Raw genomic sequence first — 25,950 nt, 5'->3', positions numbered from 1 at the left:
GAAGATGTCTATGTCTTAAGGGGCGGGAGTTGAGGTCATTTTGGCCAGCCACGTCACGCAGATGGTGAAAACTTGCAGGCCAGTTGGCCAACGGGACATTCGAGCATCAGATGGCTGACTGGGCATATTTTTTTCCCAACGGCAACGCCTCATTTCAATATTCCCCATTCAACCTTCGACGTTGACCCGTGGTGCGGAGTGTACTCCGTGATTTTCCACAACTCATCGGCGAGATTGGCCATTAAAAGTGCGAGAATCGGCCCAGATGGGCAGATGGCCAGATCGGCTCTCATGATTCCCGGTCATTCCAGCCCAACCATTTTGGTTCGATTCATGGGCAAAAGGTCTTTGGGGACACTGCTTTGCTGGATTCACTCTAATTGTAAACCTTTCGCTTTGGGCAGTCACTTTTGCTGAATTAGCTCGATATCGGTTTAGATGCTTCAGCCGATTAATCAGCTAAGACTTTTCCAAGTTGACCTTTACCCTTTAGCAGCCAGGGAAAATTGCTTATTTATAGACTTTTCTCCATTAACGAGTCATGCTCGCTGGCTATCCTTTGGTCCTCTTTGCCGCGCATTAAGGAGCAGGAAAAAGTTATGGGGAAAACCAGGCAACTTTTTTTACGAATTGAAAACTTTGCAGCTAGTGTCACATGACACCATATCCTTAAAATTAGTATAGGTACTACGATAAAGCTACTGATATAAAGTAATATATTTTCAGCTCTTTGTAATTTCAAAGAACCATTATGATAAAGCCTTATGATTTTATATCCTGATAAGAGGACGTTGAGATGCCACTGAATTTGCGAAGAGTCTGACTTTTGAGCAGAGGTCAAGTCAAACATGGATAACCTTATGAGCTTTGAATTGGCAGCTGGCTGGGATGACTCGTTTGATCTCGTCCTGGTACTTGTGCCTGTCTTGAGAGGCCAACTTGCCACTTTCCCACAGACAGCCATCATTTATTTCGCCTGCTGGATTCTCGAATACCGATGCCCCAACTCCCCATCACTCGCATCTCTCTATCCATCATTGGATGAGCCGAGTTGCTGTTCGCAGGTTGGGCAAACATAATCCGAGCATGTTTTCAATTAATTTAATGCCGCATCCCAATTTGCCGCCTCATGTGTGTGTGTGTGTGAGAGTGTGCGCGAGTGTGTGAGTTTGTTTGTCCCGCTTGCCGCAGAAAGTGTGCCACACATGCGAATGATTAATGCGACTTCGTCGAGTCGGCAACTTTATTGCTATCCATCGGAATGGAGGATGTGAATGTTGTGGATGTGAGTGTGTGCTTCTGCTTGTGAATGTGAGTGTGAATGTGAATGTGAATGTGAACGTACATAAGTGTGGTTGGAATAGGCACTTCAATTATTCATCCAGACGATTGCGTCGCCAAATACGAGTGTTTCGCCTAATGAGATCTGCACAGTTGTTTGGCTGCAACACTCCCCAATCAGGACTCGAGATTCTCCCAACTGAAAGCCCTGCATCCTGCATCCTGAATTCAGCATCTAGCATCCTGCAGGATGCATCCATTTCCTTTTTAGCACTTCGGTGTCGGGGGCGACACTTTTCGGTTATTTTTATCACGACAACCACGCATCGTTGCTCTCGAACAACAGGAATCAGTGCAAAAGGGCAAAGACACGGCAAACCCCTTGGAAAGAGACGCAACTAGGCTGCCGAGAAAGAGACGGCTACACCGGCGGCAGAACGAGACGGAGCACTGTGCACTCAAACGTGGCGATGACAAAGGCTGATGGGCTGCCAAGGCTAAGAAGTGCGAACCAAATGCCACTTGCACCTCATTAGAATGGGGCAGTTGGGAAATGTGATGGCAAAACGAACTTTGAATAGTTATCTAGTTCGAAGCCAGGAGGAATGCGGTTTTGGATCGACAAAAGCCGGAAAATCCAAAGGAGAGAGTCAGTTAACCAAAGGAGCAGAAGGACATTTTGTGGCTTTAGGTATGAGTTGCATGCAACCGTAGTCTGGAATCCTTTCAGGTCACGTTCGAATATTCTAAGTAATAAGTAGAGATTTTTGAATTAGATGATAGAAAGTTCCTTGCTAAAGACCGAATTCCTTTTAAGTACACAGTTATATGAATTTTTAGTTTCAATTAACGAAAATTACTTATTTGCAGACAAGCAATAATCCTTAATAATAGCACGGCTTTTTCGCCGACCGCAGAGCACTTGCTTATAATTAATAACTTTCTGAGTGCTGCGTTTACTCTCACCTGCGTCTCTGTCGAACTGGTTTCGAGCCGTATGGAAACGAATCGTATCCATTTGAGTCGAATCGAATCGAATCGAATCGAATAGCGAATGTTTGTCCAATTGTTCGGGATGTGCAAATGAAACGTGGCATTTCCGCTGGCAGGCGCCATAGTGTTTGCCCAATTGCGATTGAGTAACAATTATTCGTGTGTTTTTGCTGGCACTCGTCGTCATCATCATCGTTATCTCGCCCCGCCACTCCACCGCACTCACACACTCATACACTGAAAACCCATCCACTCATACACTCATACACTCATGGACTCATGCACTCATACACTCACACTCATCCCGCTCTGTTTGCGTTCGCCATTGCGGTGTGGATTTTTAATTTTGTAGGTTGTGCATGTTATGACAAGTACGATGCAAATAAGTAATATTCGCATGTGGCACACAGTCGCGGGATTCAGGAATCGCAATCAGGAGCAGGGCACAGGACGCAGGATGCAGGATGCAGAATGCAGGATGCAGGATCGCAGAAACATAAAAAGACCATTAGCTAGAGTGGCTGGCTGCCTGATTGCTTGGCGCAACGAGTTTCCCGAAAGAGTTCACAATAAATACTTTGTTCGCTGATTGAAAGTAGTACGCAAACGCAGGTTCACTTTTGCTATAAATATTCTTCGAAAAATAATATGTATCTAAACAATTTCTACACCGAGTTAATGGCTTCCGTATTGAATCCTCTGCAAACTCATTCCCCAGACTTTCATAACATCAGTATTGGTCAGTGATTTGGCGGGCACATGTGCTTTGCCTAATTAACTTTGGCCCACTTCCGTGGCAGGACAACGTGCTCTCGAGGATCTGCTCCCGGGCATCCTGGCCGAGTGCCAACGCGAGGCTGGGCCAAAACGGAAACGGAAATGGAGCCCAAATAACCGAATAAAGAAATAAGTAAGAAGCGGGTAGCCAGAATAACGAAACTAATGAAAATAATGCTCAGCACTACATGCTCCCAAGAGGGGGGGGCTATCCAGAAAGTGGGTCACTTAATAGGGAAGCTGCGAGTGGGGCCAGATGTCAAAAAAAGGCGTGGGGGGAGGGGGGGGTTGTGAGTGGTGGTGGTGGTAAACCTAGAACTGGCACGCCATCAAAATAATTAATATCCTTTCAAATGTAACATGGACTAATTACAAGTACAACTGCGCCAACAACAATATGTAGGGCATCAGGGTAGAGCAAGTTGCCTCCAAAAAAAAGGACAACAACATCCCCACATTTGTGTCTGTGTGTGTGTGTGCGCCTAGTCAAGGTCGTTCGTGTGCTTACATATGTATGTGTGCCCCCCCTGTGCACACGTGTGTGAGTGTGAGTGTGAGTGTGCATTTACCGGCCGACTTTTATTCCGAATGGGCGGATAACACTGCTCCGCTTTTCTTTTTGGCCAGCTCAATCCCTGCTTACCATTGTCATTGCTTTCCCTTTTCTCTCCATCTCCCTGTTTTACTCTCACTCTCTGCTTTTCCCTTGCCCTTTCCACTTTCCACTTCCCATTTCCCATTTCCTTTGTCTTGCCCACATGCTCAAAAACTCATTAGTCAAAGCATTTGCTAGAGAAAATTCCCAATTAAGCGTCTGCCGAGCCAAACAATGTGAAGCTGATGGAAGAGATCGTTTCGATTTATTGATACCCTGCTTCTTTTCAATTGCGAAGATGGTAAAGAATTTGTAATAATATAATAAGCTATCAATAAGTTTTAGTTATGTATTTAGGTAGTCAGCCTTTTAATAACATTTTAAATTATTTATTATTTATTATAATTACGAATAACAAACACTTACTCAAGCTAGCGAAAAGCGTAGCATACCTTTGGGGGCCAAGTGGTCGTGGAACATGGCTTATCGAGATGGTCTACTCCGCCCACAGTCGCTTAGATCGTGTGTGCCGGATAACCTTTTCGCTTTTCACTGTTCGCTTTAATTAAATCCATATAAAATTTGCTTTTAATCAGAGTCGCGCTCATATCCGACTTGAAGTGCAATTGAGACACTGTCGAATAAGCGGCAAACAGGACAAGGATGTGGATGCAGGATGCAGGAAGCAGGAGGCAGGAGGCAGAGGATGCTCCAGCTCTGCCCGGCAATGCCATCAAACAAACATGCATCTTCCTTTGCAGTCAGCGACTGTCGCCGATTTAATTAATCTGACATCATTTATTATGCCAGAAAAGGAGAAAGGTTGTTGCAAGTGCCACTGGATGCGGATGCGGATGTGGATGTGGATGCGGATGCGGATGCGGGAGTGCATGTCGATGGGATGGTGGCAATAATGCACCAGGCTCAGCACCATCATCGTCATCCTCTCACACGAGCCAAGAAATTGCTTTTTAACGCACACTCACCCAGCGGCGAAGGGATATGCGTGAAGGGGTCGCCAGGGCGGCCAAGGACCTGGGATCGGACCAAAGTGATGCAGTTCGCCGGCTTAAGTGTCATGTCCTGGTGTCCCAGTGTCCTGCTGTAGCCATGTCCTTGCGTCCCTCCCTCTCTCGAATGCGAGGCAGTCAGCCCGACTTTCAATTTACATTCACGTTGATTTTTTGTTAAATTGGGTTTGACTTTGGCTGTCGTTACCAACGATGGCAGCGCAAGTTGCAAAAAATCAACATTGACACAGACCCAAAGGTGAGTAAGCGACCCGCCGGCCCAGGTGAACCAAAAAAAGAAAGAAAAAAAAAAAACAATAAAAGGAGGCCAGTCATTGCTGTGTAGTTGGTAGTGTTGGGTCCAGAAGTCCATCCACCAAGTCACGAGTGCTTCATCACCGCTCTATTACCGTCGCAATACTTTCTGGTTATTAGTTATGGAAGCTGACTAAGAGGATCAGATATCCCGAAATTGAATCCTGAACCGAGGTCCCCAAGGAAAATAGGGGCCATTCTGAAGGTGAGTCAACGTTAAATATAATAAATTGAAACTGAAATTAATTACATATAGATAGATAGTCATGAAAAGTAACTAAAAACTCAGGGAGTGAGTATGAATATGCTCTATTCAGTGAAGACTAATTTAGCATAGTGTTTTAAAGCATTTCATTATGCAAGTTTTCCTAGACAAATTCCCCATGTCTCCACAAAGGAAACCAAATTATTTGACGCAGCATGTTTAAACTTCGCTAATGAGAGCAGGCAAACTTTCCCAAAAAAAAAACACTGTCCATGAGATTCGAAATTTATGTAAGCTGCAAGTCAAAGCGATTGTTAACTACGACAATAACTATAGTGTATAAATGTATATAATCTCTATAATGACAATTAACCCAGAACGAGGCACTTTGCCATAACTGACATGGCCCATAAATTGATGGGTCTGGTGTATCAAGTGCGATTAATCGACGCTAAATGAAATTAATAAGCTGCTCAAAGTTTGTCGGGGCCAAAAAGGACGACTTGGGCAAGTATTATATTTAGTTCAGGGCCACTGCTCATCGCTTGTCGCGTGTATGGCATTTTGCGAACATTTCAATTATACATTATTACGATATTAACACTAAGCTGCGCACAAGCCATCCCATTCCGGCCGAAAATCTATGCCAAAATTCCCAGCATAGACCCTCCATTGTTTGCACATCGTCACGAGTGCTGGCAGTTTGATTATAATTAATACTTAAATCCCAATTTGAAAGCCATTCCATCCATTACGCCCAGCTGGCTGTCAATTTTCTGTTTCAGCCGATGGGCCGATGGGTTTGTTGAAAGTTTTGATCGCTGTCATCGCTCAAGCGAAGTGATCCCTAATCCTACTTAATAACAATCCGAAAACCGAAAAACGAAGATTGAGCACCCACTTGCCTGCTTAGATGTCCTTGGTTCGGTTTATTCTCCTATGATTTATTTGATGTATTAATCATGAATCAAATGTGTTGCATGTGTTTAATCCAATTAATTTACCTTCCAACAATTCTAAGTGATTACTTTGTTTTAAGCATCTAAAACTTCAAAAGAAGCCATGCCCCAGTGTGATATATTTATACAAAGTTTTTCCCATAAATTTATTAAAACCGTGAAATTAATTGTATTATCCCTAGCTTCGTTGCTTGTAATGACAAATTTATAATGTACGCTTTGCGCTGCAGCTCATTTAAAAATACACATTACTTTTCTGTATGGCATGTAAACTGCAACAGCCCAAAACTGTTGAATATCGTTGAAGCTCAAATGTACTTGTTAGTTTTTACAACATTTTTATGCGGTCAACTGTCGTCAAAAGGTCGCACAAACCGAGTTTGGGAGTGAAAACCAAACGGACAGACACATTCAAATGGTTGTCATCAATTACGCATGAAAAGCGAAAATAAAAAAGGACTAGAAGTGCAGGATATCCTCGGCGCAGGACACAGGACACCAGCACTTTGCCTGTTGCCTTTCGTCGAACTAATTAGCGTGAATTATGGGAGTTTGATGGGTTGGCCCTGCTTGCCATGCCCTAATGAATGGCTGGTCGACAGTTTTGTTGACCATTTGTTGCACGCCACCACCAGCACCACCCCCAGCACCACCAGCAACAGCACCACCACCAAGGCCACCACTCCCACATTGGGGAATTAATGGACGATTGAGGGACATATACGTGTACATATTCGAGGACGATTCCGAATCAATAGACGCAACGCGAATGTTATCTGCCACAGTTACATTCATTTATTCCCACACACACACAAAGACGACTTTGATTGATTGAGACGTCGGCGGAGTGGAGCATATGTAACTGCCAGTCAGCCGGCTGGATGCTCCATGCTCATCCATGGACGACTATCGGGATCTGTGGATCTGGAGGCCGGAGGGTTTCGAGTCCCTGGACCCTTTGGTCGGGATCTTTACGACCCCGCTCCTTTCTAACTTGACATTTATAGCCTCATACGCATTCGCCTTACTTTCGCTGTCTGGCTGTCTGCGCTTCACATGTTTATTATACTATATGTTCACCAACTTAATTGGTAGTTATAGACGTTCAACTTTAATCCTTGAGTCGAGCAGGCCAGCCATAAAATAAAAACAAAGAGGCTGTCTGAAGGAGCAAAAATAGAACTTGTTTAAATACCTCTCATATCCGATTAAGAGTTTATGAAATAAAACGTATTCGCATGGCGAAACAGTTGCATAAATTCGGAAACGACACCCTTAGGCATTTTGTTTAAATTAGTTTCATATAGTTTTTTGGTGCAGGGCAAGGCAAAGTACAACGCTTTTAGTTCCTTCTCATATATGTTCTATTATTATATATAATATATTGTATTAATTTTGACAGTGTATCCGTGGGAACGCCACTGATTTTGCCTCTGGCCCTTGTGTGAGTTGTCTGGAGCTGGGCGTGGAGTTTCTTGAAAGGATTCTTGGTATCCTTTCTGCCAGACCCTCGCAGTTATCCAGGCATCGCCATCCATCCTGCAGTTCTGCAGACAAATCAAATGATTGCCATTGCAACTGCATTCTTAACGGATCCGTGTTTATGGCAGTTTCCGGCTGCCAGATGGATGGACTTTTGTTTTCAAACTTGAAGCGTCGTCGTAATTGAAGAATGGGAAACGGGGATCGGAGCACTAGTGAAATCAAATTTAATGCAAAATTAAGTAAACTTTCGGTGGCGCCTTCTGCGGCGGAACCAGCTCCGGATTTCCATTGGAGATTCCCACTCCAACCGTCAGAGTTGTCCTCGCACTTTTGCTAGCGACTTTTATATTTTGTTTGGCTAGGAGTTTTGTATTCTTTTTTTTTGGTTTTTTCTTTTTTTTTTTTGTTTTGGTTTTTGGCATCTTTCAACTTGTAGCCGCAGCTGGCACGAAAAATTCCAACTTCAGACCGAGTCGCTATCTGTGTCGTGTCTGCGTCTTATTTAATTTGGGAAAGGCCGCCGCATGTTCGTTGACTTTATTTGCTGTATGTAATAAAATTAAAGCCCTTTAGCTATTGTACTTTCCAAAAAGAAAAGACCAACAAAAAAAAAAAAAAAAGAAACCAAATGCTGGGCAGAAGAACAAATTGTATCTGTATACACATGGCGAGAAGCTGGCAGGCAGGCCATGTGGACCCAACGAGCCATGAATGCAGACTCTTAGCCCGGGATATGGCCATTAAGTTGGGCTTTTTACGACCACAGTAGTCCTAGATGTTGCGTATGTCTGTCTGCCAGGACATGCCCACTATTCCCATCCCCATATATGCATCCCAAGCCCCGCAGTCGAGTCGGGGATTTGGCCTACACTGCATATTTAGTTTGCCCATCACTTAAGTCTAGGCTTTTATAATGAACTTTGTAAAACCAAAAAACAAAAAAAAACAATAGAGAATAGCTGCATATATCAATTCTGGCCCAACATAATTACGAGGTTCAATCCAATTAGAGATCTAGGAGTGAATTTATTGGTTTTGCAATTTGTGAAATTGCTTTTCACCGCCCTGCAATTGCAAGTTCAAAGAGTTAAACATTGTTCAATCAATAAAAACTTTGCTCATCATTGGAAATAAATAATCAAATCAAATTCGTTACAACGGATTTAATTTAAGTTTGTTGTTGTTGTTATTCAATGAATAAACACATACTTAAATTATGGTTCTAGGATTTCCTTTGAATTCCTATATCATATAAAATACTATAATGATTCTATATAGTTTCGAAAGTGTAATATAATAGCACCTACCTCCGCAGTGATCCTTGAAGTCGTCGCAGCAATCGCCGAGCTTGAGGCAGGCGTGGTCGCAGTAGCAGGGCTTGTCGCTGAGGTCCTCGATGATGGCGTTGATGGGAGCCTTCTGGACGACGCAGGATGAGTCCCGGCCATTGCAGCAGAGCTGCGCCTCCCGGCAGGACCCTCCGGATACGAAGGGCAGGAGCTGCCGCTGCGGCAGGACGACGGCCAAAAGGAGCAGCAGCAACGACATCGTCTCACCGAATCGGATCGAAGTGCGGTTTATGTGCGGATTTAAGCCTGCGTATTTGATTTGTCGAATTTTAGTCCGTGCTGTGTTGCACACACACACACTAATACACACACACACAGGCACAAACACACACAATCATGTATTGAGATATACAAAGCTCAAATACCCACCCACCGATGCATTAGTATGCAAATGCAATTTACGCCCAGCAGCGGAAATTAAAACTAAAATTGAATTATGGGCAGAAATTCGAATGGAGCGAAATTTCTGGGGGGCCAAATCGAAGCCAACAAAAGGCAAACAAAAGGCAAAAAACAAACAAAACAACACGAAAGATATGAAACACAAAAATCGACAACGCACATAAATGAACACAACTCGACTCGACTCGATGTAGGTCGGTTGTTCGTAGGGAGGGTGACCTGTAAGCCTATAGTCTGCTACCTTCTGCCTGTAAATCAATGCCGCCAAAAGTGGGGGGCGTTGTGGGTGCTGCCCTGCTGCTTTGCATAAAATATTGAGCAAATGGCAAGAAACTCCACTTCCGACTCAAATTCCCTACTCCTCCTACTTCTACTCCAACTCCAACTCCAACTCCAACACCGAATCGGAATCCGAATTCATCTCCGCCTCCATTTGGTTGCCATTGCCGTGTCCGGGATAATAAAACAAAGACTTCAATTTTCATAAATCGTTGCCAAAGCGAATCGCAACAGACAGCGAGAATTTATATTAACAGCTGTGTCAGCGCCCAAGTGGGGCGTTCAAGTCCAATCCACACAATCCCACACTGCGAGAAATACTCATACCCCATAATTCAGTAAGAGCTCCGCCTTTTCAATGGCTAAGCCCACTTTCTGTTCACTACTTATTTTGGCTTTAAAAACTATGAAGCTTCCTAACTGCATCTAAAATATTAAGTTGTTATAACATGAGTTTGAAATATAGTAACTTCTTTTGAAATTTGAGAAATAGGACAATGAGTCTATTATGGAAGAATAACAATCTCCGCATAATCCGAAAGATATGCAAAAATGATTACAATATAAGTAAATCGGTATAAGGAGTTTTTTGCTCCGTGCTGTCCTGGTTCCTTTTGTGCCCCCAGAGGAACTCGCGATGCCCATAAGTCCTTCACGTCTCCATGTGACCCGGATGATTGAATACACTCGTAAAGTGGCGCTCCACTTGCACCGTGCGCGGTGTGATTTAAACAGTCGCACTCAATCTGGCGGGGATTCGGATTCGATCGGAGTGATTCCGGGTCTGTTTATAGACATGAAAGTGCGGATAGCAGCGGTGCAAAGTGAATTGAAAATCGCGTGAAGCACGGGATTCAGACTGACCCAATCGAAATTCGAATCAATTTTCCTTTGACACATATCTTAAGTGGTAACTTTGCCACTGAGAAAGTTGAGTGATTGCCAAACAATTGCAATGAATGTGTAATAAGGAGGGCAAGTATTTATACTTTTAAAATGTGTTGATTCAAAGTTTGATTGATTGGTAGTAACCTGTTTTCTTCACTTTGATTCACTTTGAAATCAGCTAAACGTCTTTAAGATATGCACAACAAAGCAGTCGCACTTTTCACTACACTCGACCATTCATTCATTCATTCATTCAGAGTCACTTGTTTACCCACTCATTTGCCCACTCATTCACAAAAAACACCCACTTGCCGCGTTGTTTTAAATGTGGCGCAGGACTTTGATGAATTTTTTCTATGGACTTTCGGACTGGACTGGAGGGTACAAAAATAAACATTATGCGGCGCTGCTTGTCTGCATGAGGGCAAATAAATTATTTCGTAAGCGTCGACGACCCGTTGCCCCAAAACAAAAGGAAAGGACGCAAAACCACGAGGCAAACTAAATTTGCGGCAAATATTTTCCCTTGTGTGTGCGTGTGCGTGTGTGTGTGTGTGTGACAGCACGCGACATAAATGTCCTTTAATGATTAATAACTTTTCACTCCTTTACGCGCGCACAAGCGTTTCAAGTTTCACACAACAAAAAAAGAAATACAAAACATCGGCGGTCTTATCCCACATTCTGTTCCATATCAAAATCCAATAAGCCGCACACACGAGCAACAACAACAACTGGCGATCCTTGTCACGTAAACAAAAAGGGAAGTCCTCACACGTGTTGACAGCGTTTGGCTTACGTTCGTTGCTTGTTTGGTAATCTCTTGGTTGGCTAAAATACACTGAGCAAAAACTTTCGGTCACGAGATGCGCACGCTGCGAAAGCCGGTCGACGACTGTGCCGTCTTCTCGTCGCGTGGTGAATTATAAAGCCTCTAAGGCAGCGACGTCGCTGCTTCGGCTTCGCTCGGCATTATCCTTCGGCTCCGTTCGGCATTATCCTTGCAGTTGCGCCGCTGCTGACGTCGCCGCCGCTGCCGCCGCTGCGCCGTTTGTTGCGAGCGGTACTTGTTAGCCTAGCCGCCCCCCTCTAGCTGCAAGGACCTCTATGCTCCGGTGGTGAGTTCCTTTTCGGAGCTGCAGGCCATCGCCATATGGCCGTAATATCAGGCGACAACCTGACGCGATAACCCACAACAAATGGTGATGACGACAGCGATAATGCGCCCGAATAAAACCAGCTACAATGAGGCAGGCCAAAGGACCACGGGAATTATGCAACAACATTTTAAATACGGATGTCCTGGCCCACGCAGCATTCTTTTGAGAGCCTTTATACACAAGTGATTTCATATTAAAAGGATAAGAGGAAGGTAAAGCATTCTATATATGCAAGTGTAACAAAAAACTTGATAATTATGAACTTGATGTAATTATATTCTTCTATAATATAATTATCTCTAGTCTTGTAATTATATTCTTCTATAATATAATTATCTCTAGTCTTGTAATTATATTCTTCTATAATATAATTATCTCTAGTCTTGTAATTATATTCTTCTATAATATAATTATCTCTAGTCTTGTAATTATATTCTTCTATAATATAATTATCTCTAGTCTTGTAATTATATTCTTCTATAATATAATTATCTCTAGTCTTGACTTTTAGCCGCTCTTAAAGCAATGAGTTTTTTTTCATATTTTTTTTTTTGTATTATTTAATTTTTGTATTTAATATTTGTATTTAATATTTGTATTTAATATTTGTATTATCTGCAGTTTCATCTCGATTATAGCGTTCCTACTTCCTAATTGTGACATGAAGTATGCCTTTAACTCAACTCCGAAATTGCACCTCTCTGTCATTGCAGGAAATGATTAGAGTCCTTGAGTTCGTATTCATCTATTCAGTGGCGAGTCTGTGTCAGATAAGCTCAAACAGAGAGCTGGCGAGCCATGTGACATTTGGAAACCGAAGACGAATGCGAATGCGAATGCGAATGGGATTGCATTTACCTGCGTCAATTACAGCCAACTTAATGTTAGACTTGGCACTATGGCCCTTCCGTCCGAGTGTGAGTGCAATTGGGGAGTGCAGTTAACTGCGCTCCAGACCAGACAACCCAGGATTCGGGTCGACATACTTGCATAGATTTGGAGGAACTGAATTGGTGGGCGGGCCAGGCAGGACGAAGGCAGGACGAGGGCAGGACGAGGGCCCAACGGGCGGGAATGGAGTGACGTTTATGCTGACACTGAAAGTCATCAGAAACAATACACAGTTTCAGTCTGTGTGCACAGTGAGAAATGGAGGAAACTTTTGCAAAATATGTACCATTAATAGTCAAACAAGTGGATTATCAAGCAAGTAATTATAAAAGTAATACATATAATATATACTGCAATTTAGGTAACAAATATTATAAAAGATTTTCTTAGCTCTCCTCGCATAATTAAGCATTTTTATTTGAAAGCAATCTTAGTTACCCAAGTTTCTCTTTCAGTCCATCAAAGGCTTGAACACCCTGGCCCAGCTGAGTGAGGAATATTTGCCGCATAGGCAAACTTGTGCCACTGCCCCAGGACATGCCACCCTAACCCATGCTACACCATCGCATCCCATTCCATCCACATGCACGTCCACAGCCACGTGGGCCTGCGATTCGGCCGCTTTTGTCGAAGGGTTCACTTTGTTTTTGGGTGTCGCGCACTTAACACGCCTCCGGGGGCGAGGCAAGTGTTTCCTGGGCGGTGGAGGGGCGTGGCAGTGGAAGGATGCCGAGCCGAGTCCTCCTATGGATTTTGCATGCGTCTCGTTTCCGCTCCAGATCATAAACAAAGCGGACGCGTGCGAGGTTATGTACATAAATACATGCAAATTTAATGTCATTCCGTACGGCATAGTCACCAATACACGTGCATCAAGAAGGAAGATGGCGCCCACACACACACACACTTACACTCACTCACTCACTCACTCACTCACTCACACCCTCACACAAACTATCATGATGCATCACCTGCGGCCATTTAGCATTGCATACTTTTCGGCTGCCCTTTTCCACCTCAGAAGCAGCGAAGGGTATTCTCTGAAATAGTTTATAGGGTTCGATACGAAAATAAACATCCTTTAATTTATGCAAATCTCACAGTGAATTGGTCATCAATTTCAAATAAATTACGCAAAATGTTTGCCAAAAATTTCGCTATACAAACTCATCATTCATAATAGGTCTCGCTTTTCAATCAGTTTTGTTTGATTAATTGTGGCTCTTAGTGGAAAGTTAATAATGCTGAATATAAAAACTTTTGGGTAAACATCAATTTGAAAGGCATTATTACAAAATATAATTACCATTTAGTTTGCTTACATTTTTTCATAAAGCTGCTCAAATTTTACCGTCCCGTTTTTATACTTCCCATAAGTTTACTTACTATAATTGAAAAGCTGAAATAAAATGGTTATTTCGCATCTGGTTTTATCTAGTTTAGAGATCACAACAAAAAACTTTAAAAACAGTACATTTTTTAATAGCATATATAACTTTTTTATGTTTGTTTATAATACGACATTTTTTTGTACTGACTATAGGGTATGCATAGTTCCAACCGACAAACCCATTCGAGTCTAGATCATTTGCGATGCTGTTTTCGATTTTTTCCATTCTGCCCGCAGGCGAATGCAATAAAAACAATTAAAATCCACAGCAGCAAAAAAGAAGCATCATCAACTGCAACTAAAAACCTGGCCGGCGGCAGCGTTTCAAAACTAATTGAAATGCCCTCGCACATAAAGATAAACAACAAAGGAGGAGGGGGAGGTGCGGTTTATATGGATATAACGATGACGACTCTATGAACACTTTTGACACACCATGAAAACAAAACTGCAGAAATCGCCAGTTTTTGGCCAATATGAATAGGAAACAGAGCGGGACTTTGTTAAGTCGGCTTAAGTTGCTACTGACAGCCACAATTTTTGGGCCATCCAAAGTTGGCGAGTTGGTCCAAAAGCAATTTTATTTATCCTTGCACTCCGCACCAAAACACTTTATGGCCAAAGAGAATCGAAACTTGGCCCCGCAGATACAACGCAGATTTCTAGCCTAGCAGCTGGTTAGTGGTTGTTTTTGGTGTGGCTTATTGGGCGGCTGGAAAGGCCTTCGAATCGGTGCAGGTGATGACAGATTTCGGGCCAAAATAAATGATTAAATAGCCAGACATGTTCGCAAGCCTCAACCACTGCATAAATACGGCCTGTTCAGGTGTGTTAACCAAGGGTTTTCGATCACAATAAACCTAGGGTCTTTCATCCAGCTGGCATTTAAAGCTAATTGCAAGTGACGACCTTAGTACTCAAAACGTGGCATTTTCAGTAATTATTTTGGATGGGCTTGGACAGGGAAGCATTTGATTAGTTTGTGTAATTGAGCTCACTTCATATGGATTATTTTATTAGGAAATATATACAAATATCTGAAAATCTTAGTTTGCGAGCACTGATATTTTCTTGTTGTAGAAATTGAACGCATACATAAATGCAGCTGCACTAAAAAATGAGCTATATTTAAATCATATTCTGAATAATTTAGACATCTAGCATTTATAAGAATCAGTTATACATATTTTTTCAGAAATTAGAATAAATCAAACTATGTGTATGCGTACTATCTCAGTTTTTCATTCAATGCAATATGCAATATTTCCCCCGATTTAATAGTGCTGTTTAATGTGTGCTCCGACGAGTCAAATCAAATTGATTTATTTCTGGGCTGCCCGAGGACCCAAACAAATTCGAAATATATCCGAAATAAAGTCAGACAGATCGCTCGATGCGGATATATGCATGTATATATATTTATATATGTACATAAGCTGTTTAACTCATCTTGACAGTGGCATTCAAGTGCCGCGAACTTTTAATCAGATGGCGGTGCTCTCAGTGGACTTGTGGCCAAAATGTTTTCAATATCATAAATTTTTAAAAATATATACCAACTGTCAGTGTGTGACAGTGTGCTTGTGTGTGTGTGGATGTGCGTGTGTGTGTGTGTGTGTGTGTGTGTGTTTGTGTGGGGTGGCCGGGTCTGTTAATTTTGAATTTGAATGTGTGCCAACAAGTTGGGCGTAGCGCCGTCTCCCGATTTTCGACGTCCGACGTTCGACGACAACTCGACAGTTGCAATTTGTGCCTCGCGGTTCGAACAACGCGTGGCCAGAGTTTTTATTTATATACATATACGAGTATTTATTTTAAATCTTCGATTTCTGGATTCCCTTACGCATTTTGGTTGTTTGTTTGGTTTTCATGCACTCGGCTGCCGTGCACAATCTGCTGACACACATTTATCCGACGCGACTTACAGGCGCAATTAATTGACGAGTTGTTAAACATATCTATTAAATGCGAGCGGCCTTTTAAATAACTCGTGTGCACCGCGTTAAAATTATCAATTAAAATCAATTAACAAGCTGCGCCGCGGAAATAAAATAAAATCAAATTTAAATACAAATAAAAGCGATGCCCGGAAGAAAAAAAGTAAACACCGCAGGTAGCGCAGGGGGCGTGGCAGTTGGCGGGCGAATGCATAATTAAAAATTAATTTACCACAGAGACAACTGCAAATAGTCACAGTGAAATGAAAACCACATTACATACTCGTACACACAAAGAAACTGATGGGCATTTATAGAAATCTTTTTTATCTACTCAGTCGTATGTTATATGCTATACCCCGTTTGAAAGACTTGAAGAACTCTAGAATTTGTTTTCTCTGTACTAATGATATATATCTATATACGTATATGCATTTGTGGAGTGGCATTTATTGACCTGGCAATTGAGATGCGATCCCAAGCCCTTCTCATTCGAGTGGTGCACGATAATCGGAGCCCAAGTTGTATAAAAATTCCGAAAAGGCCACAACCACCCGACAAAACAAGAGAAATCTATTTTGGATATTCTGTATTCGCTGTTTCCCCGACATTTTTCCTTCAGTTTTTTCCTGTTTTTTGCGGTGATGAAAAGGAAATCGGAGAGTGAACCACTGTGCCGGGTGGTTCAGTGGTTTTTGTGGCTTGGTGGTGGGGAGGTGGTGCGATTGGGGTGGTGCGATGCCACATTGTTATGTTTTGTTTTATTTATAACGAAACGCAATGTGTGCTCGGCGATTTTCAAAAGAGTCGCCGCCTATAAATAAGTCGGATATGAATGAATCCGATATGCAGGCGTTGAGAGAAGCCAGAAGTATGGAAATTGATTTTCCCCACACACACACAACCACACAGTTCACACACAGACAGTTCTCAGACAACCTGGTCATGAATCATTATCCGATCGGTTAGGATTTAAGCAAAGATATTTCACTGGATTTCCCATCCATTATGGCCAAGGAAATATCCAACCCAAATTACCGAAGGCATTCCATTAAATCAAACTTCGATGAAGTAATCAAATTCAATTGCACACGAGAGCTTTGTAAGCCCTTTAAAAGATTATTGTAGGTAAATAGTATCTAGTAAATAATATTGAAACACCCGCAGAAAGCGTATAATAATGGAGTTAATCAATTTATACTGGATTAACCAGTGCTTTTAATTGTCCGATAAATTTGTACAGATTTATTTGTGTAAGTCCCGGGTCCATTAACAGCATGATTAAAAGATAGCCTGTGTGTTTGTTTTACCAATTACCTTAAACAAATCAGAGCTTTAAAATTAATATATTATATTTACTTTTTATTTTCCTATAAATTCTTCAAATGAAAGAGCACATAAATAAGGCAGCGGTATAATGGAATATTTAAATTAGAAGTACTCATTGAAATCTGTTGTGTACCAGAAATATCAATAAAGAAAGACATTGCGAAAAATTGGCAACAATCCAGTGTTCATTATATGGAATAAGCTAATTTACATATGTATCGAATGCAATTGTCGTGCTAAAAGTAGAATTTGGCAGAGTTTCACAATAAACACAAAGATCTCTAGCGAAATCTATTGAGGCTAGTTTCGTAAAGCATTCCAAAGAAATGTCTGTAAGCAAAAAACCGAGCTATTATGTTGGGAAAAACTATATGAATATAGAGTTACTTCTATTGGCAGGGAACTTATTGGTTCCTGGTTCGAGCAGATGGCTACTAAGCCTGCCAAGACATGAAAAAGTTCGAACATGTCGCCCCGTTGCAAGTCAAATCGATTGGGACACCTCCATGTGTTTGTTGGCGTGCCAAACAGGCACCTGTTGCGGCCAACTGAGTGGCATTTAATTGCCAGCTGTTGACGCTTGTGGGCGTGGGTAGGTGGCACTTTGGGGCAGCGGAACACTTGGACAGTTGGACAACTGGGCAGCTGGACAGCGGACCATTTTGGGGGGTGACAGTGGGCCGAACTGGTGATTAATGAGCGAGAGCAGGGGACAGCAATTAGAATACAATTAGCAACGGAAGCCGCCACTAATGAGTGCTCTCATCTCCTGTGCTTGTGCTTCCCGCAGAATCACCACAAAAACAACAACAGAGCCAGACACCCACGGGGTGGTCAGCAGTCGCGGGACAAGCAGGAGCAGCTGGACAAGGAGCACGGAAGTCCCTCCCCGACGGAGGATGGCTGCAAGGAGCAGCCATATCGCATAGAACACTCCGATATATATGGCCGATATCTGGTGGCCAGTCGCCAGCTGGAGGCGGGCGAGACGCTGATCCGCGAGGAGCCGCTGGCCATTGGGCCATGTGTGAGCGGTGATCCCGTGTGCCTGGGCTGCTACCAGCCGGTGTCCCTCAAGCCGGATCAATACCGATGTCCCGGCTGCGCCTGGCCACTCTGCGGCATCACCTGCACGGGCCTCAAACACCGGCATGGTCACACTGAAACGGAGTGCCAACTGTTCGGGGAACGACGGGCGGTCGCCGGCGAACTGCTGACGGAACGCGCCGGTCCGGCGGAAGTGCGTGACCTCTACGAACTGGTAATGATCGTGCGCATCCTCCTCCTGCGCCAGCACGATCCGGAGCAGTTCGCTCTGATCGCCCGCATGGAATCGCACACGGAGGAGCGGCGCCAGAACGCGGTGCTGTGGCGCCACTACGAGGAGAAGGTGGTGCAACGGCTGCGCGTCACCTGGCAGCTGGAGGACCTCGAGGCGGAGCAGGTGCACAATGTGTGCGGCATATTGGATGTCAATTGCTTCGAGATTGGCCAGAATGGCGCCAAGGCGCGGACGCTATATCCGAGCGCCTTCCTGCTCGCGCACGACTGCACACCGAACACGGCGCACACGGACGACCCGAGGTCCTTCGAGATCCTGCTGCGCACCTCGCGGCGCGTGCGCGAGCGGGAAGCGCTGACGCTCAGCTATGCGTACACGCTGCAGGGCACCCTCAAGCGGCGCGCCTTCATGCACGAGGGCAAGCTCTTCTGGTGCTGCTGCCGGCGCTGCTCCGATCCCCGCGAGCTGGGCACCGATTGCAGCGCCCTCGTGTGCGCCACCTGTCGGACGGGATCGGTGCGAGCGGTGGATCCACTGGAGCAGACCGGCGACTGGGCGTGAGTAGTGTAATTGGAATTACCCTTTTCAAAACATCACCCAATCCCACCCATCACTGAGTGATTTGCTTGGGCCAAAATGGATGTCCACTAAAACCATATTTATATATTTTTCCTATTAGCTGCGACCGCTGCTCCCACAAAATGGGAGCCACGGAAGTGGAGCGCCAGTTGGACCGCATCAACAACGACCTGGAGGACATTGATGTCCACGATATTCCAGGACTGGAGAACTTTCTCCTTAGGTGTGTCTGCATTGACGGGTTCATCAGAATATTCCTAATATATACTATACTCGAAAAAATATCTTCACATACATATTCTAAATGCTTTAACTAATTTGAAGAATCATTTTAGCCCTATTCGGCCGATCGAACAGTAACAAAATGGAAAAAAAATGGCTACCTAATGCGAGTGCGGCAGTTTTCATATTTTGCATAATAACTACGAACTATTCTTCCGTTTCATTATATTATTTATTCATTGGTTTTCGCATGCACAAGAGCTAAAGCAGAAGATTAATATATCATATCTTTGTTTCGTGACTTCCAATCGATCATTATCCTGCAGATATCGAGATGTCCTGCGACCGAATCACTACCTCCTGCTCTCGGCCAAATATTCATTGTGCCAAATTTACGGTCGCACCGAAGGATACCTACTGCCGCAGATGTCCCCCGAGGACATTGCCCGCAAGGAGAGCTACTGCCGCGAGTTTCTGGAAATCGTAGATGTACTCGATCCGGGTCTCACGCGTTTGCGAGGTGGGTGTACCTTCTAAGGATCAGAGAATATTTTGAAAATAATCCTTTTCCATTGCAGGACTTATCATGTACGAGCTGCATGCCCCCGTTATGGTTCTGGCCCAGTCGGCTTTCCAGGGCGGACAGATCTCACGCCAGGAGTTCCAGCGGCGGCTGAAGGAGGTGGTGAAGCTGCTCCAAGTCAGCAAGGATATCCTGCTAATGGAACCCGAAGGATCCACGGAAAATGCCATGGGAATGGCCGCTGCCGATGCCCTAAGCAAAATGGGTTGCTAGTCAAAAAGCACTGGAGACTAGACTTTATAGACTATTTGTAAATTTACTGAGCTTACTTAACCGAAAATGTATCTCACAATTAAACTACCAGATAGTCCGATATGGCTTATTTGTATATATAAGAGGTTTAAAGTGGAATAACTTTGAAAGTGGAAAGAAATGAAATAGCCCAATAAATATCTGCATTTTGATATAACCATTAATTTCATCGTATTTCCATTTTATACACACCCAACCAACGAAATTGAACCATTCACGGCAAATCTGTCTCGTCATTATTGATTCCAAGCATCAGCTTCAACTTTATGCAAAAGTTATTTAGTGCCCTCCCCCACTTAATCTTTCGCCATCTTTTCATCCGCCTTGGCCATTTTTTGTTGAAGAATGTCAATAGGGGCAAACTCAAAGTGCTCCGACAACTCAACAGTTTTGAGTTCAGGCCAGAAAAGTCCGCGCCGCCTAATTGTATGCTCCAAAGTAAAAAAAAAAAACAAAAAAAAATCGAGGAAAAAACAAAACAAAGAAAACTGAAATCCTGAGTTAAGCATCCAGGGATGAGTGTCATTGAATGGATGCGAATCTCTTTCCTCAACTCCACTGTTAATTAATTAATGGGCATTTTAGCATTTCATCGTCGCAGGTCACCATCAAATCGAAGGACCAAAGTCTGAAATTTAAAGTCTAACTTGCAACCGAAAGACAGAAACTGTGCATGAAATCCTTTGTCTTGAAAGAAAACGCTGAACTGGGATGGCTGCTGTCAGAAGCAAGAAGACTATTATGAATGCATTGAATTTTTATAATCATCCGCAATGTGGCCACATGCAGGTAAAGTAGATACGCCCAACTGCACTATTCCGCACTATTCTGCAGGTATGACGACAAAAGGGGCTGTGACACGCCCCACAAATCACCAAGCTCATACATGTATGTACAACAGTATATGTGAGCATCCAAGCATGCATGTGTATGACATCAGCAAGGACATAAATGAAACAAAAACATCAAAGAGGCCAACGTGGCATGAACACTCGATACCCTTTGAAATCGAAATGATTAGTTTGGATTTATTGGGATATATCTCACTTTAAGAGAAATATATATCAAGGTATGTGGCTAAATGTACAAACGATAAATTTACCATGTCCTAATCATTTAGTCGGGTCATTCGACATTTCTTCCTGATTCTCCAAGGACTCGGCACAAATGCGGTGCACGAATGCATGTGCCCTGTTGCAGGGCAAGGATCTAGGCAAAAAGCGGCTAGAACTAAAAGCGTACGATAAATATAAATTGCATTGTGCAATAATCTTCAAAGTGCAACAAAGTAAGAAAAACAACAACATCATCTGCAGATGCAACAACAATGGCAGCAAGAAGGACGACAAGGCGCCACACACAAACACACACACACACACACACACACACACACACAATAGCACACACGCGTATGGGGCACAATGAGATGTTGGCGCATAAAGCCACATAAAAAATAAGACGATGGCCGGGAAAGGAGGTACCAGAACGTATATATGTATAGTTATATGTACATATATCCCAGGCTATAGTCACACAAAGTAAACGAGGCGGTGGGTGGCCAACATGGTCCAGGGGGATTATCAAGACCCAGGACTCTGGATGCTGCATTCTAGATGCCAGATTTGGGTCTGGGTCTGAGTCTGGACTGGATCTGGGATAATGTTTTGCCACAAAGCCAAGGACATTGACGTGGCATCCAGCAAGACCGACCAAAAGGATCCTGTCAAATGGCTGGAAATTGCTCGCAATATTCCGTTAACTTTCCATTCATGTTGTTCGCTTACCTGTTTTTCTATTCAAACAAAAGGCCTGCTCGATTGGCAGAGGCTATCAGTTTATCGGTGACTCATCGTCGAATAGGGAAACTTTATCATTAACTGTTATTATAAATGGGATGTTATCGTTAATATAGACAGTATTATTCGACTCAGCTACAAACTCCTGGCTCTTCGACTCGTTATCTTAGTGGAATTTCAAGAAATTAGCACATTAAAGAAATATTGTAATTCTTGTAAAGAAAATACCTAGCTTCCACTTAGTTTTGACCCCCATAACTGAACGCCTCTGTTTGGGACCGCAACATTATGGCAGCTAACCGTGAGCCGTTGATGCCGAGTATCCTTTGTATTTACTGCTGCGCCACAGCAAGGATACAGCCAGGATGGCAGGCAGCGGCTGCCAGGACAAGGACAAGCCGCAGAACAAGTGCAGAAACAGGAAGGGAAGCGATGGCTACGAAGGAAGGGAAGGAGCTGCAGGAGCTGCAGGAGGAGAAGGAACTTTCAGCTCGACACTGGCTATCAAAAGTGTTGCTTATTAAAATAAAATTTATTGCTTGTTTGCAGATAAAAATGAAGACAAAGGCACCAGCACGGAGCTTCGCAGCTCTGCAGCTGCATCTGCTCCATAAAAGTGTTAAAACGATAAGCGGAAACAGGAAGCACGGCTGCAGGATATATCGCCACACCACACCGCCCACTTTACCCAAAAAAAAAAAAAAAAAAAATCGCAGTTTGGGCAGAGCACAGCTCTTGAGACTCCGAAAAAGCCCTAATGAAGGAAACCTGGAAAAAAAGGGCTGCAGCTACTTGGTCACGGCCTGAAAACAGCAATAGAAAAAAGTCCATCAACTTGGACTTTCGAGAGCCTGTCTAGACGAATTCCCAAAGAGTGACAGTTTCAATTGGATATCGGAGAGATTCCACCGAGAAAAAGTGCGGAATGGGAACCTTAAACTTTGGAACACCATAAACCTAATTGATTAATTCCACAAAAACTATAGGCATTTCGCACAATATCACTTAAAATGATGATAAAAAAATTAAAAACAGCTGATGTGTTTATATAAAGCTTGGCATAGAAACAATTTCATTGTGATTTGATGTGCTCAGTTTGGTAAATACCAGCTTATATATAATACATTCTAAGTTATAGCCTACAATATTGAAATTAACACAATCCAAATAGCTCAATTTTGGATCCATTTCCGCTCAGTGTTGAGGTGACGCGACTTCCCTTTTGTGCAGTATAACAAGTTGACCGGTTCACAAATCGCAGAATAATTTGATTTGCTCGATTGTCCTTCACGTCGCGTCGTCCTAGTTGGCCATCCTGCCGAGCAACCAACCATCCTGTGTTCCTGTGTTCCTGTGCGTCATCCTAGTAGTTGTTGTAGACAAACTCGCTGAGGAGCGAGTTGTTGGGACCGTCGCCACCAGCGGATCCACTGCCAGCGGATCCCGCGGAGCCGTCCTGTTTGTTGCGCAGCAGGCGGTGGCGGAAGTGCATGGTGCGCAGGCGCTGCATCCGACGCTTCAGGTTGCAGTAAACCGGACAGCAGTCGGGGAAGGGCTTGTACATCAGCTCCTCCTCATCGCCCTGCTCGCATTGCTCTGGCAGGATGTCCAGGCAGCTGGAGGAGACACAAAACAGCGGGAGAGAGAGAGAGAGAGAGATGGAGACTGGGCATTAGTTCTGGTTCGCTCTAGCGGGATATTTGGGTTTGGGGTTTTGGGGTTTTGGGGTTTTGGGGAGACATATGCTAGGGCATGCTAGGCTGGATTTTCGGAGAAGGTTGGATGGGCTGTGCACATGCTTAGCTATATAGAATTGCATTGGTCAACTACTCATTCGGCCTAGACATTTTTTCCCCTACGAAAATAGACCTGGAGCGGGGCATTATGTGATTGTTCTCGCAGAAGAGATTCGAGCACAGGCTCAAAAGGACGAGGCGGCGGGGCAGAAACTTCGACTGCTCCCACATGCAGCGGCGAAAGGTTCCTGCACGGAAAAAATAAACCTATGTTATTATTTCAGAAACTTCATAAACTGCTAGCACACCAAATAGAATGCATAGCATTACTATTGCTTTTTAAGTGAGTGTATAAATAAGTTGCATAGTTGCAAGATGGCCAACTAATAAATTGGATTACTTTATGGATTTGCTAGTTACACACATTGTTCCTCAGTGTACCAAGCTGCATCTAAGAAGAAGACTCACGCAGCACACTATTGTCATTCTCGCCGGAATCCTCCTGCGTATTGTAGTTGCGCTGCAGCTGGTAGTGCTTCATGTGGAACTGGCCAAAGCCAAGGACACCGACGAGGGCCAGGCACAGCAGGACCCAGATCTTCTCCAGCTGGTACATCTCGGTGACTCGACTGGCGGGTGCAAACTACGCGCTAAGCTCACACCATCCCATAATGCCACACAAACCAAAAGCATTACGTATACGCAACGTCTGACGGCATTCTCATTGCCCTGCGGATGTGTGTGTATGTGTATGTGTATGGGTAGTTAAATTGGCGTTTGTGCCACGGCACTTGATTAAATCAAGAATAAAATTGCAATGCAAATTTTGCGTTTTGCCCACGCCGATGTCCATGTCCATGCCCCAAGCTCTCGCCCATGATTAATGCCCCCGATCCAATCCAATCCCATCCCATCGCATCGCATGGCATCCAAACCGTTCCAATCCAAGTATATACGAGGCGATGCTGTGCGGCGAGAAAAACAAACCCAGATTGGACCCAAACAGCTTGTCATAATAATCGTTTGTTTTCCCGCAATCGCAATAATGTCAAGTGCAAGTTGTGTGACCCACTGGAATGGCAATAGCCCATGGAAATGGCGATCTGTTTGTTTTGGGGTGTGATTGTTTTGGAAACTGATCATTAAATACGTGGAATCATTGAGAAAACTATCAATTATCAAATTTGGCATTGCTAAAGTATCCAACATACCTCAACAAATCAACAAAATAGTTTGGAGAATAAAATCGTGTATATTGCAAAAATAGAAAGCTCTCATCTGCAGAATTAATCTTAATAAACAATTCCATTACCGATTTATTTCGGAGTTGACCGCACTTTGACCCATTTGAAGAGAGTTCACTGGGAAAGTTCCCTATTGCATTCTCGAAAATGCGAGTACTTGTGGTGGTGTAGCCCATCTGTTTCTTGTCCTTTTGCCCTCTGACCCCGTTCATTTCCGTTGCCTGTTTTTGCCCGTTTTTGCGACTGTGTTGCGGGGCGTGGTCTGTCAACTCATTAGCTGGGTCTTTATCCCCAAGTTGCTTCTTGTGGCAACAGCGTCCTGCCAACAACCTTAAGTAGCTTAAAAGCTTTTTTCCTGAGCTGTCCCTTGCAAGACGCAAGAACTCCACAAGTGCACAAAGGAAAACATCAACGTTGCATTACAAAATAATGTCTTACTTTGCGTCCGCTTCTTGTTTGTCACTCCTCGCAAAAATTATTGAACTATTGTGTTTGGTAAATAAAAAAGTATACAGCAAAATACCTCTCTAATTATCAATATGGTTTGCGTTCAAATAAGTAAGTAACTGTTCTAGACCGAGAGTTAAATTCATAGGTCTGACTGCAAGAAATCTTCAGCCCTTACCTCAATTTGCTCAACTTATTTGGGCCACATGTGCCCGCGGCACATGCCGGAAATTATCGGCGGGGACTGTGACTTGGGATTAGACGAAAGTTTTTTTTGCTGGCAGCTGCTTTCAGCAGTTAGTTGGCTTGCGGCATCTGGGAACCGGTAACTGGATAACTGGATAGCCGGCACTGCATCTGCAGCTGAACTGCAGGATGCGACCACACACAAACTGCAGCGGGATGGAAAGTAAAAGTTGCAACTCGGCCGCCTCGAATCGCTGCACGCACTAATACTCCAAAACTTTGGCTGAGATCCACAAGTTGAAATGGAAGGGAAAAATAAAAAAGGTAAAGTGCGAGTAAACGCGGGAGAAGTGGAAAACAACATTTTCGAAAACTTCG

At 43.6% G+C, this 25,950-nt stretch overlaps 3 protein-coding genes across 4 annotated transcripts in view; 1 reads left to right on the top strand and 2 right to left on the bottom strand.

Moving 5' to 3' along the window:
* LOC120456086 (E3 ubiquitin-protein ligase HUWE1) overlaps positions 1-11,423 on the bottom strand; it is an 89,164-nt gene extending 77,741 nt beyond the window's left edge. The window contains exons 1-2 of the mRNA XM_039642678.1: positions 11,338-11,423; positions 8,928-9,215 (exon numbers count right to left, since the gene is read on the bottom strand). Coding sequence (XP_039498612.1) covers positions 8,928-9,168 — 241 coding nt within the window. The 5' untranslated portion in view covers positions 9,169-9,215; positions 11,338-11,423. The remainder of the gene's footprint in view (positions 1-8,927; positions 9,216-11,337) is intronic.
* Positions 11,424-15,716: 4,293 nt separating this feature from the next.
* LOC120456085 (SET domain-containing protein SmydA-8) lies at positions 15,717-20,315 on the top strand. Its single transcript, XM_039642677.1, has 5 exons — positions 15,717-16,079; positions 18,036-19,084; positions 19,207-19,329; positions 19,655-19,848; positions 19,907-20,315. Exons 1-5 carry the CDS (start codon positions 16,062-16,064, stop codon positions 20,122-20,124), a joined length of 1,602 nt encoding a protein of 533 aa, XP_039498611.1. The 5' UTR covers positions 15,717-16,061; the 3' UTR covers positions 20,125-20,315.
* A 2,683-nt stretch (positions 20,316-22,998) lies between these two features.
* LOC120456966 (uncharacterized protein CG1552) lies at positions 22,999-24,359 on the bottom strand. 2 transcript variants are annotated; one of them, XM_039644111.2, is made up of 3 exons: positions 24,164-24,359; positions 23,790-23,943; positions 22,999-23,575 (listed from the first exon to the last, which is right to left on the bottom strand). In XM_039644111.2, the coding sequence occupies exons 1-3, from the start codon at positions 24,309-24,311 to the stop codon at positions 23,323-23,325; spliced, it is 555 nt and encodes a 184-aa protein (XP_039500045.1). In that variant the 5' UTR covers positions 24,312-24,359; the 3' UTR covers positions 22,999-23,322. The 2 variants fall into 2 exon arrangements, with proteins under 2 accessions (XP_039500045.1, XP_039500046.1); XM_039644112.1 differs by having other exon boundaries at positions 23,829-23,943; positions 24,164-24,358.
* Between the last annotated feature and the right edge of the window lie 1,591 nt (positions 24,360-25,950).

Source organism: Drosophila santomea, chromosome X, assembly GCF_016746245.2.
Source record: "Drosophila santomea strain STO CAGO 1482 chromosome X, Prin_Dsan_1.1, whole genome shotgun sequence".
Taxonomy (NCBI): Eukaryota; Metazoa; Arthropoda; class Insecta; order Diptera; family Drosophilidae; genus Drosophila; species Drosophila santomea.
The sequence above is the reverse complement of the archived record's forward strand: the minus strand, read 5'-3'. Positions and strand labels throughout refer to the sequence as shown.